This window comes from Sinocyclocheilus grahami, unplaced genomic scaffold (assembly GCF_001515645.1).
Source record: "Sinocyclocheilus grahami isolate Dianchi unplaced genomic scaffold, SAMN03320097.WGS_v1.1 scaffold160.1, whole genome shotgun sequence".
Lineage (NCBI taxonomy): Eukaryota > Metazoa > Chordata > Actinopteri > Cypriniformes > Cyprinidae > Sinocyclocheilus > Sinocyclocheilus grahami.
The window spans coordinates 2504821-2520422 of record NW_015505339.1 but is presented as its reverse complement, the minus strand read 5'-3'; the positions used below and the strand labels follow the sequence as shown (position 1 = coordinate 2520422).

General features: G+C 40.6%; 1 protein-coding gene across 1 annotated transcript in view; it reads left to right on the top strand.

Annotated features, from left to right (window-relative positions):
* The first annotated feature begins 3455 nt into the window (after window positions 1-3455).
* LOC107592898 (calmodulin-binding transcription activator 1-like) overlaps window positions 3456-15602 on the top strand; it is a 60288-nt gene continuing 48141 nt past the window's right edge. The window contains exon 1 of the mRNA XM_016282474.1: window positions 3456-3554. Coding sequence (XP_016137960.1) covers window positions 3456-3554 — 99 coding nt within the window. The remainder of the gene's footprint in view (window positions 3555-15602) is intronic.

Sequence of the window (15602 nt, the reverse complement as noted above, 5' to 3'; positions counted from 1 at the left end):
GAAACTGAAAGATATGTATTATTTTATATATGTATGTACATATATATATATATATATATATATATATATATATTGCATGTAAAATATATGTAAAATTATATATTTGTTTAAAATATTATTTTAAGTAATATTTGCAGGGGTAAAATACTTTTGTAGCACATATCAATAACTGCACATATCAATAACAAATAATTAACACATCCAAATGAAAATATTATTTAAAATAGTTGTATTTGGATGTGTTAATTATTTTATTTGGTATATGCACAAAAATAATGTTTAACACTGTTTTTGTTACATTGCCATACTATAAATTAAAGCTATTATTTTTTATGTATTATATATGACTGTGTGTGTGTGCGTGCGTGGGTGCGTGCGTGCATGCGTGCGTGCGTGTGCACAATTTCACTTTTTAAATAATGATTTAATATGTATTATATATGTGTGTGTGTGTGTGTGTGTGTGTGTGTGTGTGTGTGTGTGTGTGTGTGTGTGTGTGTGTGTGTGTGTGTGAGTGAATGTTATACATGAATATATATGACTGTTTTTAATATTAAAATACAAATTGTATATTTAAATTTAAGTTGTTTTACTTGCATGGGGGAATTTTTTGATATGCTGCAAAAATATTTTTTAATATTGGTTTTTAATTACATTGACATAAAAAGAAGCTATTATCTTTTAGATGTATGACTCTTCACATCTAATAATTTTAATAAATTTACTTAATTCATTTATATGTATATTTGTGTGTGTGTGTGTATATATATATATATTTTGTAATAATCCCTTCAGCTTTCACTCCTTCTGTATTTTCTCTCCCTCATCTGTCTAATTCAGCATGAGGTTCATTTTCTTTAAACGGGAGCTGGTGTGACACACATCTCCACAAACACCCCTCCCGACATTCACACACACACACACACACACACACACACACACACACAGCCCCTCCGCACTCTCAGAACCCATTACCTTCCACTTTCTCCTCATCATTCCATCATTCCCATCTCTCCCGCTCGTTCTCTGTCTTGCTGGCTCAGTGTACAGCTCAAGAAGGGCAAGGTGACATTGTGTGTCATATCAGCATTCCACAGCAGCTCTCTCTCTCTCTCTCTCTCTCTCTCTCTCTCTCCATCGCAGCCCCTCCGCACTCTCAGAACCCATTACCTTCCACTTTCTCCTCATCATTCCATCATTCCCATCTCTCCCGCTCGTTCTCTGTCTTGCTGGCTCAGTGTACAGCTCAAGAAGGGCAAGGTGACATTGTGTGTCATATCAGCATTCCACAGCAGCTCTCTCTCTCTCTCTCTCTCTCTCTCTCTCTCTCCATCGGTCTCTCTCTCTTTCTGTCTCTTTTGCACCTTTTCTCTGTTGTGAGAGTAATTACCGCAGACTCATGAGTCTCAATTTGCCATTAAAGAACAAGAGCCTGAGGTAGAGAGAGAAAGAAAGAGAGAGAGAGACGGATAAAGGAGAGAGGAAGATGTGTGTTTACGGAGCGAAAGGCAGGCAGGGTAAATAGAGAGTGTGAAAACAGAAAGAAAAGTAGATTTCTAGCAGGAAGAGACGTTATCTCAGACAGAAATGCATTTGCAGCTCTCTGAACACAAGCAGTTTTCCTCCGAATGAAAACTTAGCTTGCACAATGCCTGTGTTTACTCCGTCATCACTTCTACTTTCTGTCGGGCTCACATGCAGACATATATACACAAACATATATACAGAAAAAATATTTTCTCACTAAGTGTGTCTGTTTTGTTTTCCAGTACAAATAACAAAACATTCTTAAATAAAGATGCATTTACTTGAGAAGCAAAATGACAGTATATTAAGAGCCAGATTATAAACAATATAAACAGAGCAAATTAGCATGAAAACAATATACAAAAAATATTTTCATGACTAATTTTTCACTGCTTGTCTTTAGTAATTCCTGATAGTAGTTTCCCTTCAGGAACTCGAACTGCGTCGAGATTCGCTTTGGGAACGCCCCTGCGTGACCGCGTTCTGACGCACGTGTCAAATCAGCCCAATGGAGCAGCGAGACGTCACGAGCGGGGTGACGTAAGCACCAGAAAGTATAAAAGCGCATCCGGCAGAGCGCAAACCAGCTTCTGCTCTTCAGTATCGCTCTGTGTATGTGTCTGTCTATTTACTGTTGTCTGTCAGTACAAGCATTTAAAAACATATCATGAAAAAGTCTGTCTATGGCGAGCGAACAGCATTACAAACACTGTGTTCCTCTCTGCCCACGATATCTGGCGGCGGGGTATACACACGATTTGTGTGTTGTTTGTTTGGGAGCGGAGCATGCACGGTCAGCTCTCGAGGGAGCTGATTGTCATGACTGCGAGCTGCTCTCGCTGCACGGCCAGGCTCGCGATCCCGCTGGCAGCGGTCCCGCTGTTGCCGAGGCACAGCGCAGACTGTTGTCATGGGATCGCAAGTGGATTTAGCAGAGGGATCCGAGATGGGCTCGTCCTTTTCTCGGTCCTCACCCGCTAGATCCGCGGCTCTCTCTCAGGGCTCGGAAGCCCGCGCAGCGGTTTCTTCACCTCGGAGAGAGAGCCAGACACTTCATCTATCTTCCTCCGAGGAGGTAGAGGTGATGAGTGTTGAGACAGAGGAAACTGTGGACTCGCCACCGCAATCCCTCGCGTATGAGGAGCTTGTGGAGGTTGTGACTCATGCTGTAGCCAAGTTAAATATCGATTGGCCAGCCGAGAAACAGGACACTCGTCCTAAAAGCAAATTAGACAAGCGTTTCATGAGGGCTAGATCACAGCTTTCACAACGGGGCCTTCCGTTTTTTCCTGATCACCATGCCAAGGTGTAAAGATCGTGGGAAAAAAACGTATTCTTCCCGTATCTACAGCCCCACAGTCTCTAATTATTCCAATATCGTGGGGCTGAATGAGAAGGAATATGGGACGATGCCAATGGTGGAGCAGACGCTTGTGAGCTATCTCTCCCCATCCTCAGCATCATCCCTGAAGGCCCCGAAGCTTCCCACCAGGCCTGTTAAGATGACATCTAGTCTGGTTGGGAAAGCTTATACGGTGGCAGGTCAGGCTGGCGCATGTTTGCACACCATGGCGGTGTTACAAGCATACCAGGCTGACCTGCTCAAGGACCTGAATGACAGGGAGGAGGAGGAATCTGACATGGTAGCTAAACTGCGTCGGGCCACAGATTTGTCCCGCCGAGCCACCAAAGAAACGGCCAGAGCCATCTGCCGTTCAATGGCAGCAATGGTGGCCACAGAGCGGCATCTGTGGTTGAATCTGTCCGATATGCAAGATAAGGACAGATTCTTCCTCCTAGACGCCCCGCTCTCGCCCTATGGCCTTTTCGGCGATGCAGTTAACACTGTCACTGAATACTGTGGTTTCAGGTGGTGAGGAAGCAAGCGGCGGCGTTTCAGCGTTTCCTCCCTCGTCGCTCCCAGGCTCATGGGGCTGCTGAGAGGTAGCAGCCCCAGCTGTCAAGCTCCTCATACCGCCAGTCACAAAAGCAGAGCGTTGCAACCCGCACCCTTCCGCAAAAAGAACGTGGGTCGGGGCGACGCTCTCAGTCGGGGTCTTCTAGACCGAAGACAGCTCTGCGGACCATTATTTTGTTGAAGAGGACCTCGACTAAGTGGTCCTGACGCCAACATCGTCAGGCCCCTGAGGGCAGCCCCACCTGGGGAGGAAAGGATAACACCTCAGTATACGGTGCCTGATCCTCCTCAGTGCCCTCACGGAGAGTCACTGATACCCCTGCCACCCTCGGTGCTTCAGGGCTCAGTGAGCTCCAACGAGCGAAATTCCCAGCTGCCGCTCGGCAACGGTACGGCACGGGAGAGCTCGCCCCCTCGAGTGAGGGTGCTACAGCAGTCAGGTCGGTCGTTCCCTGCCGATCATCCGCTTCAGGGCACCGAACTGGCTCCTCTAATAACACCAGAGGCCAGCCTCGAGAGGCTGGTTCCCTTAGTAGATTTTCTGGCAGCGTGGAAACTTCTACCAAATATCTCAAAATGTGTCCTGCAGATTGTAGAGAAAGGTTACAGAATCCAGTTCGGTTCTCGTCCGCCTCGTTTCAACAGGGTCATCCCCACACTAGTGGGCCCCGAGCAGGCTCTGGTAATGGAACAAGAAGTAGATACTCTTTTGAGGAAGGGGGCCATAGAACGTGTTCCGCCTCTCCGGGTTCTACAGCCGTTACATCATCGTTCCGAAGAAGGATGGGGGGTTGCGTCCGATCTTAGATCTCCGTCTTCTGAACCGCGCTATTTCTCATGGGCTGGGGAGTGGTCGTGAGTGGCCGCTCTGCCCAGGATCTGTGGGACAGCCATCATCTCTTTTGGCACATCAACTGCCTGGAGATGCTGGCCGTGTTTCGAGCTCTGACACACTTCCTTCCAGACCTAAGGGGGCATCATGTGCTTGTTCGCACAGACAACACATCGGTGGTCTCCTACATCAATCGGCAGGGGGGTCTGCGTTAGCGTCCCTTGTACAAGCTGGCGCGCCAGATCCTTCTGTGGGCTCAGGGGAAGCTCTTCTCTCTAAGAGCAAGGGAGTTCTGGAGAGAGTACCCCGGGATGGGGCCCGTCTGTTGCTAGTAGCCCCCTCCACTCTGAAGGTATACGTGGCGGCCTTAGCTGCTTACCATGCTCTTCCGGGTGGTCAATCATTGGGAAGACACCCACTTATCACTCGTTTCCTCCGTGGCACCCTGAGGCTGAGGCCGGCACAGCGCACTAAGGTGTCATGGGACCTGTCATGGGACCTGGCTGTGGTTCTGGAGGGCTTATGCAATGCCCCCTTTGAACCCATAGAAGAAGTTTCGGTCAAGTTGCTCACGCTCAAGACCATCTTTCTGCTCGCTATTTCCTCACTAAAAAGGATCGGGGATCTTCAGGCACTTTCTGTTTCGTGCCTGGAATTTGCTCCAGGCATGGTTAGGGCATTCCTTTACCTGAAGGCTGGGAAGGTCCCTAAGGTGCCCACTTCTTCACCGGGGCCCATAGTACTTCAGGCATTCTGTCCTCCTCCATTCCAGGAAGTAGGCCAAGAAAGGCTTAATCTGCTCTGTCCAGTTCGAGCACTGGACGCTTACGCACACAGAGCTGCCCCATGGCGTAAGGCAGATCAGCTGTTTGTTTGTTTTGGTCTGCCAAAAAAAACATCTCCAGCGACCAAGCAGACCATGAGTAGGTGGGTGGTCGAGGCCATCTCACTAGCTTACGAGTCCTCTGGCCTCCCGTCTCCTATGGGGGTCAGAGCGCACTCGACCAGGAGTATGGCGGCCTCCAAAGCTTTCAACTTGGGTGTGGCCTTGCAGGACATTTGTGCTGCGGCGGGCTGGTCCTCTCCGCACACTTTTGTCCGCTTTTACAACCTAGACCTGGCATCTACCCCAGGTTCCCAAGTTCTCTCTTCGTGATGTGCTCATAAGATACACACACACAGGCAGGGACTTGGTAGTATGGTGCAGTGGGTATTCTCGTTCCCAAAGCGAATCTCAACGCAGCTCGAGTTCCTTAAGGGAAACGTCTCTAGGTTACGTATGTAACCATGGTTCCCCGAGGGAACGAGACGCTGCGTCTCTTTGCCATACTCCCTGCATCCCTGCAGACGCTACTTCATCAAAGCAGGTTTGCGCTCTGCTGGATGCGCTTTTATACTTTCTGGTGCTTATGTCACCCCGCTCGTGATGTCTCGCTGCTCCATTGGGCTGATTTGACACGTGCTTCAGAACGCAGTCAAGCAGGGTGTTCCCAAAGTGAATCTCAACGCAGCGTCTCGTTCCCTCGGGGAACCATGGTTACATACGTAACCTAGAGACGTTTTTTAACGTCAAAACCCAAATAATACATTTAGGTTATAAAATTGTTGTAGGAACATTTTGAAATGTTTCTAAAATGTTGAAATGTCCTGTTTTTTGTCATGATTACAGCGTTATTTAAAGGTTATAAAAAGGTTTCTTTCAACATTCTACTAACTTTGTTTTCACCTGAAATTCAGTGTTATTTGAATGTTTATTTTTTTATATTCTAAGAATGTTAAAGTTTCCAGTTTTCTTGTCATGAATAGAGTGTTATTTAAAGGATACAGAAAATGTTTCTTGGAACATTCACCGAATACAAATAACATGATAAAGAATTTTGTACTACGAATGTTCCCTTTCATGGGAACTTCGAACTGCGTCCTCTAGGGGTCGCTATGGGGAACGCCTCGTCGTGACCCGTGTCTGAAGCATACATTGAAAAAACACCAACTCGTTGGCCGGCGACAGCCATGACGTCACTACCGGTGCGACTACAGTATAAATCGGTGCCGGGAGCTACACATCATTCTCTTCTTCGTCTTCATTGACTGTTCTGTTTGAAGCGTGCATTTTCAAGGAAAAAGTAAGAGCTATCTATTAATATTATGGCGAGCACTAGTAGAGCATTTAGAAGGTGTGTGCATCCGTGGCAGCGCTATTTGACACCAGATGACACACACGATCTATGTGTTGTTTGTTTGGGCGAGGATGTTGTTCTTCGAATGTTTTTTCTCAGTGTTAAAGAATGTTCCATGAACATTACTAATTTATATAACTTTTAAAAAACACAAGTGAAAGTTGTGAGAATGTACCCTGCTAGCTGTGAAGCAGTTAGTAAATAAATAAAAAATAAATATCAAAATGAAGTGAGTTAATGCTTAAAACAAGAAAAATATCTGGCAATGGGGTAAGAAAAATAAACTTAATTCAACCAGAAAAGTTTTTTTTCTTACACCATTGGCAGTTTTTTCTTTTTCTTGTTTTACGCAAAACTCATTTAATTTTAATAAATTTTTCAGAAAACAAAATATGGATTTAAAATTTTATGGCATTTTGCTTCTCAAGTAAATTGATCTTGATTTAAGAATGTTTAGATATTTGTACTGGAAAAACAAGACTGAGTAAGAAGATAATTTTTTGAAGTGCACAAATACGATAACAAATTAGAAGAAGATTGTACCTCTTGGCTATAGTGAGTCAGTTAAAACAATTCATTAAGGATTCAGTCTGAAAGATTTGTTCAATATTAGTCTCTATCAGTTGGAAAACTCTGCTTATTGTGTATGTAAGTCACTGCACACACTCCGTCCTGCAGAATATCTGTGGACTGAGCAAAATCGAGAAGCTGAGTGAGAGAGAAGGAGAAATGTCTGGCCTCTGTATCTCCTGAAGAACGACTTTCCCCTGACAAGAAAAACAGAGCACAACATTTTAATAAGGGTCCCACCTCAGGGACCCCTTAACCTGGAGTCTATTCAGATTTGATTCACACCAGAACTGCAGGTGTGTTAATAATTAATTGGAGTAAACAGTGGTTTATAAAGGGGGCCGGGCCGGGCCAGGCCAGAGCCGGATAATTGGCTCATTACGGATCAGTGCTAAGACAGACCGAGACCCTGGATACCAGCCTGAGGACCCACCAGGCCCAGTCCAATTAATGTCCCTGTCCCCTGCTACTGACAATGTGTGTGTGTGTGTGTATGTGTGTGTGTGTGTGTGTGATTTACACAATTGCTGCTCATAAAGCTCAAAATGGTCTGTGAGAGTCTGTAAGTTACAGCAATATTAGTGTGTACAGCTTACAGTCTTTTTCTGTATGCTTTCTTGACATATATAGGACAGCTGTACGGTTGTGTATTTGTAAAAATGCCCTTGTTCGTCCTCGTAGTGTCGCCGGCATTGAAAAGTAGGGCAGGGAATATTCCTCATGGTGATATAATAAGTCGTAAGTGTCACATCTAAGACCTCTCATAAACCAGAGACTTATGGAACCGATGCAGGCCGACCGACCAGCCTTCTATAATAATCATCCATCACCTCAACCATTTATCAGATATATCAATACAGCTGATTAACAACAGCATGTAAAAAAAAAATAGGTGCAATGGATTAAATTGTACATGATGTACTGTATATACTGTGTGTGTGTGTGTGTGTGTGTGTGAATTGTATTTATTTTATTTTTACTGTGTTTTTATTTGTATGTATTTTGTATGTAATTATGCATTTATTGTTATTACGATAGTCAGTACATGTAACGTGAAACAGGGACACTGTAAAATAAAGTGTTACCATTTATTTTATGTATATTTAATTATATTTTATTTGTATGTGTTTATTTATGGCTTTATTCTTTTTATTTTAATATATATATTTTATGTATTTATTTTTATTGTTTGTATTTTATTTTATTATATTATATTGTATATACTTATTTTATGTACTTCCTTCTATTCATTTATTTATTTATTTTAATTTCAATGTAAAATAACTGGCTGACACTTTTAAAACTGTATTATCCAAACTGTATTATCCAATTTAACTGTATTTATCCAAAATAATTTCATTAAAGCTATGTTTTATCAGTTCTCTGGGAATCAAACGCATGACCTTGGTTTTGCTCACAACATGCTCCACTGTTTAAACTACAAAACACAGCAGAATTACTGGATGTACTTTTGAAGAGCTGAACCTCAGTTCGTACTGAAGTACTGATTTGTGGTGGGAGAACCGTGTGGTTAGTATAGAGCCGTGTGATACTGCAGTATGGCTAATGTCCTAGAGTAGCTAGCATTAAAAACACTCAGCGTCTGGCCTGGATCCTACTGTACTCGGGATTTGATTGTGAGCGCATCTTTCTGACAGGTGTCTGAGAGGGTGGTCGGATCGCCTCTGGCTGTCGTCCCGCCAGGCCCAAGAGTGGAGCGGCTCTCAGCGACTCTTTTCTTTTCCCTGTGGAGGTAATAAAAGAGCCGGATGGCAGGGGGCCAGAGTAGAGACGGGCGTTAGGTGACATGAGACGGACAGCTGAATCCCCTGGGAATTGGCCCATTTGTTACCCAACGGGAGAGACTGGCTCAAAGAGAGAATGCTGAAGGTGTCTTTGTTCAAGGTCACACACCAAACTGTAGATTTAGCGAATGGGACACAAGCTGGTTGCACACACGCATAGCAGACTTAGAAGCATATTTAGCTCTTGCTATTACTAAAGCTCGTACTTGGGGTCAAGGGCCTGTTAAAAATCACTAACCTTGAGTATTCAGCTTGTAGATGCGGGATGAGTCATAATTGATACCTTAACATATGCTTGCAGAGAAGTGTGGTGTTGGATTTTTGCTTGACAGACAATAAATGCACATTTTATTCAATTTTTATACAATTTTATTTAATGAATTCTGTGGTTTTTATTTTGTTTAGTAAATAGATTTAGCAATATTATATTTTTTATGCAGTGCAATGCAATTCCACTGACTGTCTAACTATAAAAACTGTACTTTTACTAGAAAAAACTAGACCTAGAATTCTTTGTGAATTCAGTTAGTTACATGGCTGATTCAAATTCATACAAATAAAAATTCTGAATTTTGCACAAATGTGACCATGGACCACAAAACCAGTCATAAGTCACACAGGTATATTTGTAACAATAGCCAACAATATATTGTATGGGTCAGAATTATTGATTTTTCTTTTATGCCAAAAATCATTAGGATATTAAGTAAAGATCATGTTCCATGAAGATATTTTCTAATACTAATATTATTCTAATATTTTCTATTTTTAATTAGTAATATGCAATGCTAAGAACTTAATTTGGACAACTTTAAAGGTGATTTTTTTTCAATATTTAGATTTTTTGCACCCTCAGATTCCAGATTTTCAAATAGTTGTATCAATTTAAAAAAATAAATAAATAAAAAAAATTGACCCTTATGACTGTTTTTTTGGTCCAGGGTCACAAATCTGTAAGCAACCACCAAAAACTCTAGCAACACCTTAGCAACCAATCAGAGTACCCTAGCAACCACCCCAACATTCTATTTTCCACCCAAAATACTGCACAGCAATGTGTAAAAAAAATGACACACCCTAGCAACCACCCAAACACTCTAGGACACACCTAGCAACACCTTAGATGTGGGCGTCGCCTATTTTGACTTTTGGCCAGTAAGCAACAACATAAAATAATAATAAGCACTCATGCAACACAAATTCTGTTAAAAATTTTGTTTATCATTCTGTCACTCTCATTCTTACAGATTCCATTCAGCCTCGGTGGATTTGTAAGTGAGACGAACAGATTTGCGCTCGTGATTATCTGACAGCATCATCTCACAGCTGATGAGAGAGAGAAACGTCATTAGAGCTCCCATCAGATTTCATTATTACAGATCAATCTGCTGACCAGCAGCAACCTTTCCTCTCATTCTCTCCCTCTTCTGTTCTATAAGTTCCTCCGATCTGTACGTGTTTGTACCCCTCCTGTCGCTCTCCACCTCTGGCTGTCCTTCTCTCTCCATCTGTTTGTTCTGGCAGAGGTGTAGCTGTTCAGATATGACCCACGTTCGCTGACTTGAGGTGCTGTCGTGAGCATGCGTGTGAGGTTAATGGTCAAAAGCTGCTTTTGTTCTTTTTTTAATTCCTAATGAACACATTTGTGTAATTATACACACATGCGTACGCGGCTCTGCCCACCGGCCTCTGAGACAGATGTATTAGCCATCCAGAGACTATTAGTCTCAAATAAAATGACTTTGGTTTTTCTCAACGCTTGTTCCACATCAGTGGATTTTGTCTTTAACGGAATCAGAATAAGGTGCAGCTGAAGGCAAAATCAAGCCATCAATGCAATGAGCAGTGTGTGCTAACCGAGTTGCAATCTTAAGGTTATTATCTTTAATTATTTAAACAACAGCACCATTGCCTCAGGAATTAGCAGAAGCTAATTCAAATCTCAGCAAATTTGCTCTTATGGGTGGAATGAGTAAAGAAGCACACAACCATTTTTTTTTTTTTTGTAATTTAAAGACATTTGTTGGCATTATACCAATAAGCGCCTGCCTTTTATGCTAAAAGCAGATTTAGTGTGAAACTTGCAACCAGTTTTACTTAAAAGGGGTATTAAATTAAAAATAATAATAATCCTTTTGTCAATCTGTTCATTAGCAAATCTTTCTTTTTAGGATTATTACATAGTTACACCAATAGGTGATGCAATAGGTGATGCTAAGTCTTAATGAGTGAGTCATAATTAATTTAAACTATTCATTCAAAAACACTGATTCATTCAGAACAAAACAAATGACTCCTTATGAGTGAGTCGTTAAGTCCTTCACTCAAAGGATTCATTAAAATTACTGGTTATTTCTTACTTTTTGTAAGAAATTTCTATTTTCTATTTTTATATAGTAGAAATAAATTAGTATGCCATTCCAAATTCATGCGAGTCATTGCATCGTTCACTTAACAGATTAGTTGAAAAACACTTAATTCAGAAACTAAAGGACAGTTTATATATTTAAGATTATATTTTGATATATTTTACATAAACTGGTATAAAAATGGTATTAAAAAGTCCATAATACTTTCTGTACAGCCTTACTTCAGTCAGCAAAAAGTTTTTTTTTATTTTATTTTATTTGTATTTGATATTTGATCAAAAATATATGTAAATTAATTAATTTTCATCCAAACACTTCTTCCACCCATTCCAGCCAAACAGTTAGCCCCGCCCCCCAAACACGCCATTGGTTAAGCCAAAGGTTAAGTATCAGCAAGGTTAGGCTGAGAAAAAGTACTTTAACATTAGGAAAGAATCACGAACATCAGCATTTTAGAGAGTAAAAAAAACAAGAATAGAGGCAGCTTTCCCCAAACCCCAGGCTGAGACACGGCAGAGGAGAATGAAACACGCCCAGCATGTAGAATTATGGGTAACTACATGGTGTTTCAGTGTTTTGGAGGAGAATTCGATACGGCAACAGAGAATCGCTTCTGAGGAAACTACAGCAGTGAAGCACTAACTGTGGTTTTCAGCTGAAAACTGAGCTCATTGAGCTGCCAGCAACATCCACTTAGAGAGTGTGTGTGTGTGTGTGTGTGTGTGTGTGTGTGTGTTTGGTCCTACAGGGACTCCAGCGATGCCTCTTCCTTTTTGTTTTCCTCTCATACCTGTTATTTTTTGTTCCTCCTCAGATTTGCCTCCTCACATCGGCCTTTCTTTCTAAAGTGGTTTTCTCTCTCTCTCTTTTTCCCTGCCGCTGTTTGGTTTTGATTAGATAGCCACCACATTGTCATGCAAAGCGCGAGGAAGCCGAGAATACAAGAGAATTTCCTATGCGGCTCATCTGAAAGGGGTTGGATGTAATCCCTTGTGTCACCAAGCGGAAAGAGGCTACTTTTTCTCTCCGTGTTTTATTTTTTCCTTTCTCTTACCGTCATTTTTACATTTCCTGGTGTCTGCTTTCCAGCGGCCTCACTGAAGCTTGGCGTCAACATAGATCGATGAGGCCCCATTCACGCGCATGTCGTCCTCCATCAGACTTGTGTTTGCTTTTAATTAAACTTTCTTTCTGTATTGTCCAAGAAAATAACACTGGGGGAGTCCGCTTTGATTCATACTCTTTTATTTAGATGAGTATGCTGTGTTTTCTGTTTTGTGCTTGATGCAGATCAGAACGTCTCAAAGAAAAAGTTTGCATTGTTAATGTAATTTTTGAGTGGTGTTGTAGCAGTTGATTCTCTGGAAGTTTTCGATTGTGTGCGAACAAAACAACCACTGTGGATGTGAGAAATAACAAGCACAAATAATATCTCAATTGTTTCTCCTTGACAGCAATGTAGATGTGAACTGTTCTCAGATCACTGTTAGTTTAGTATTTTGTTGAATTCTAGTACTTTTGTATACTGTTATAGTATTGATGGTTACACTTTACTTGAAGGGGTGTGCATAAGACTGACATGTCACCTACATAATCATGACATGACACATGTCATGAATATGAAGGTTTTTTTATGCATGTTTATGACAACTGTCATTAAGTGTCATTCGCTCAGTTATGTAATTTTTTATGCAAAAATGACATTGTTTGAGATGTCTTTGTTATGGGCTATGGTTAGGGGTAAGGGTAGGGGTTAGGTTAGGTTAGGGTTAGGTCAAATAATGTCATATTTCCATTAAGAATGACATAACTGAGCGAATGACACTTAATGACAGTTGTCATAAACATGCATAAAACATCCTTCATATTCATGACATGTGTCATGTCATGATTATGAAGGTGTCATGTCAGTCTTATGCACACCCATATTTAAATTATCTTTCATATTTATATATTTTTAGTTTTCATTTTAATTTGGGTAATTTTATTTATATTTTATTTTATACTTTTGTTGTACTTTTGTCATTTGTATTACTTTTTGTTTAATATTTCTGTTTATATATAAAACAAAATTAATTTGAGTAATTTATGTACTTTAGATTAAACATGTATTTCAGTTAGTTGTCAAAGTAACATTTCTAAATGTAGTTTAAGTTAGTTTTTCACCTGATATTTATATATTCTGTTTTATTTTCGTTTTTAATTTCATTATTGTTTTATTTCAGCCTTTTTTCAATCATTTAAAACAAAGATGGCGCAGGCTGATGGGTTGTTAACATAACTGATGATATTCAGAGAGTTAAACGACTTGGCACAAGCTGATTGGTGCATGCTGCATATGCAGCCAATGAGCTTACTGCCTTGCATTTATATGGCTGGCTAGCATTCACTTGAGATTCTTGCAGCACGCTTTCAGAGTTTCTCTGAAACCCTCCACCCTCCCCAGCTCCACCTGTATAGATCTGCTACGGGTTATTTTATGTGCTATTTGTGCAGCAGCAGTATGTCTTAAATACTCACGGCACCGTAACGCCATATGCATTGGTAAGTTCCTGTACTTGCTTGCAGCAGCAGCAATAAACTACAACTGCAGCCATAACCAACAGCAGCAGCAGCGTAGCAGATCTATTCTGCCAAGACCGAATACATTAACATTGTCATATCCATCACCATTCTAAAATCTTCAGAGAGTTGTCATGATTGAACTTTGAATAGTTTTAGTTTTAGTTAACAATAAGATGAACTACTAAATCTTAAATCAAAAGATTTCAAAACAAACTCACATTTCACTTCAAATTCTTCCAAATTAAATAGCCTGATATACAATAGTGACATTGATTTTATAACCAATTTCATTATTAATTTCATAGCTAATTTTATTAAACAGTAATTATTATGTGTGTGTATTTTTACTTTTCCTCAGAAATTTTAGGCCAACAGAACAGAATAGAATAGAATAGAACACAAGTACAATGTTCAATGAAGTACAATGAAACTATTTAAAACTCTAAATTTTTTATAATGAACACATATTTTTAATCTATATTTCACAACTGAGCTCTATTCAAGACATTGTTGATTCTTTAATTAAAGTCCATTATGTCTTCTGAGCTATGAAAGTGCAACATCTGAGCAATAAAATCTCCCTTTAGGTCCAGATGTAGCAAACACGTATTAATTATTCAGGTGTATCAAGAGACAACTATTTTTCTACATGCACACGCTACAAAAATCATCATAGCATGTTCGTTCATCTCGTTGCATAATGCTCCATATTCATGAGTACTGTAGTCTGGCTTGTATGTGTTTGGCTGGTGTGTGTGTTTATTTATCTGGTTTAACTGTGTGTAAGTGAGCATCTGAGGGTCATATCTGTAGGCCGGAGAGTCACTAGCTGACAGGTGGCGCTCTGATTGGCTCGATCACGCCCCACTAACCATGCAACACACACAATACACACATGTATGTGTGCTTTCATGTAGGAATAAGCATACAGTCATTTTAGTGTGTGTGATGATCTTACTGATCCCAGACGCATCATGAAAGACCATTTGAGTCACACAAACAACATCATCCTCCCACCACAGTTCACCCGCAGCTTTGTATTTCAGCACGTAGCGTGTTGCATTTGTCTGAAGCGCAGTCATCGCAGCGTGGTCCTCCACTGCTGTACATCAAAACCGAAGAGAAATATAAGCAGTTTTACAGCGCAACACGTATAAAACCTCCTCTGCCACATCTCTTTCTCACTCTCTCTTTCATGGCGTGCTCGCCGTTTGTGTACTGAAAGATTAAGTAGCTCCGAAGGGCCCGTGTTTACAAATATGCAGCCGCCAAACAGGCCAAAGCCTCCGAATGACTGTGGAATACAAATAGCTTTTTTATCAGCACTGAGCCCCTGCCCAAAGAAATTGTGTTTTCCATCCTTTCCTCTTACGCCAATGAAATATGAAGCTTTATTTTCCTCTCTCTCTCTCTCTCTCTCTCTATACATCCCAAATCTAGCAGGAAGCTGTTGGTGTTCTCCCTACACTTCTTCATATACACATACACAGACACTAAAGTAGATGTGAGCAAAATGTCACAACCCATCAAAACTAAATCTCTCATCCAATCAATAAAGCGCCCTACACTGTTCAGGACACCCCGTTCATTTTCTTGTCTTTTCATTTCTTTTTTGACATGCAACAGAGATACTATATAAAATAATTAACTAAAAAAGGATGTTATTTACCATATTTTATGTAATATTATAATATATAGTGTATATACTTTTTATTTAATTATAAATGTACTATTTATAATTCAATAAAAATTATATACACAATATATATATATATATATATATATATATATATATATATATATATATATATATATATATATATATATATTGTTAAGCCT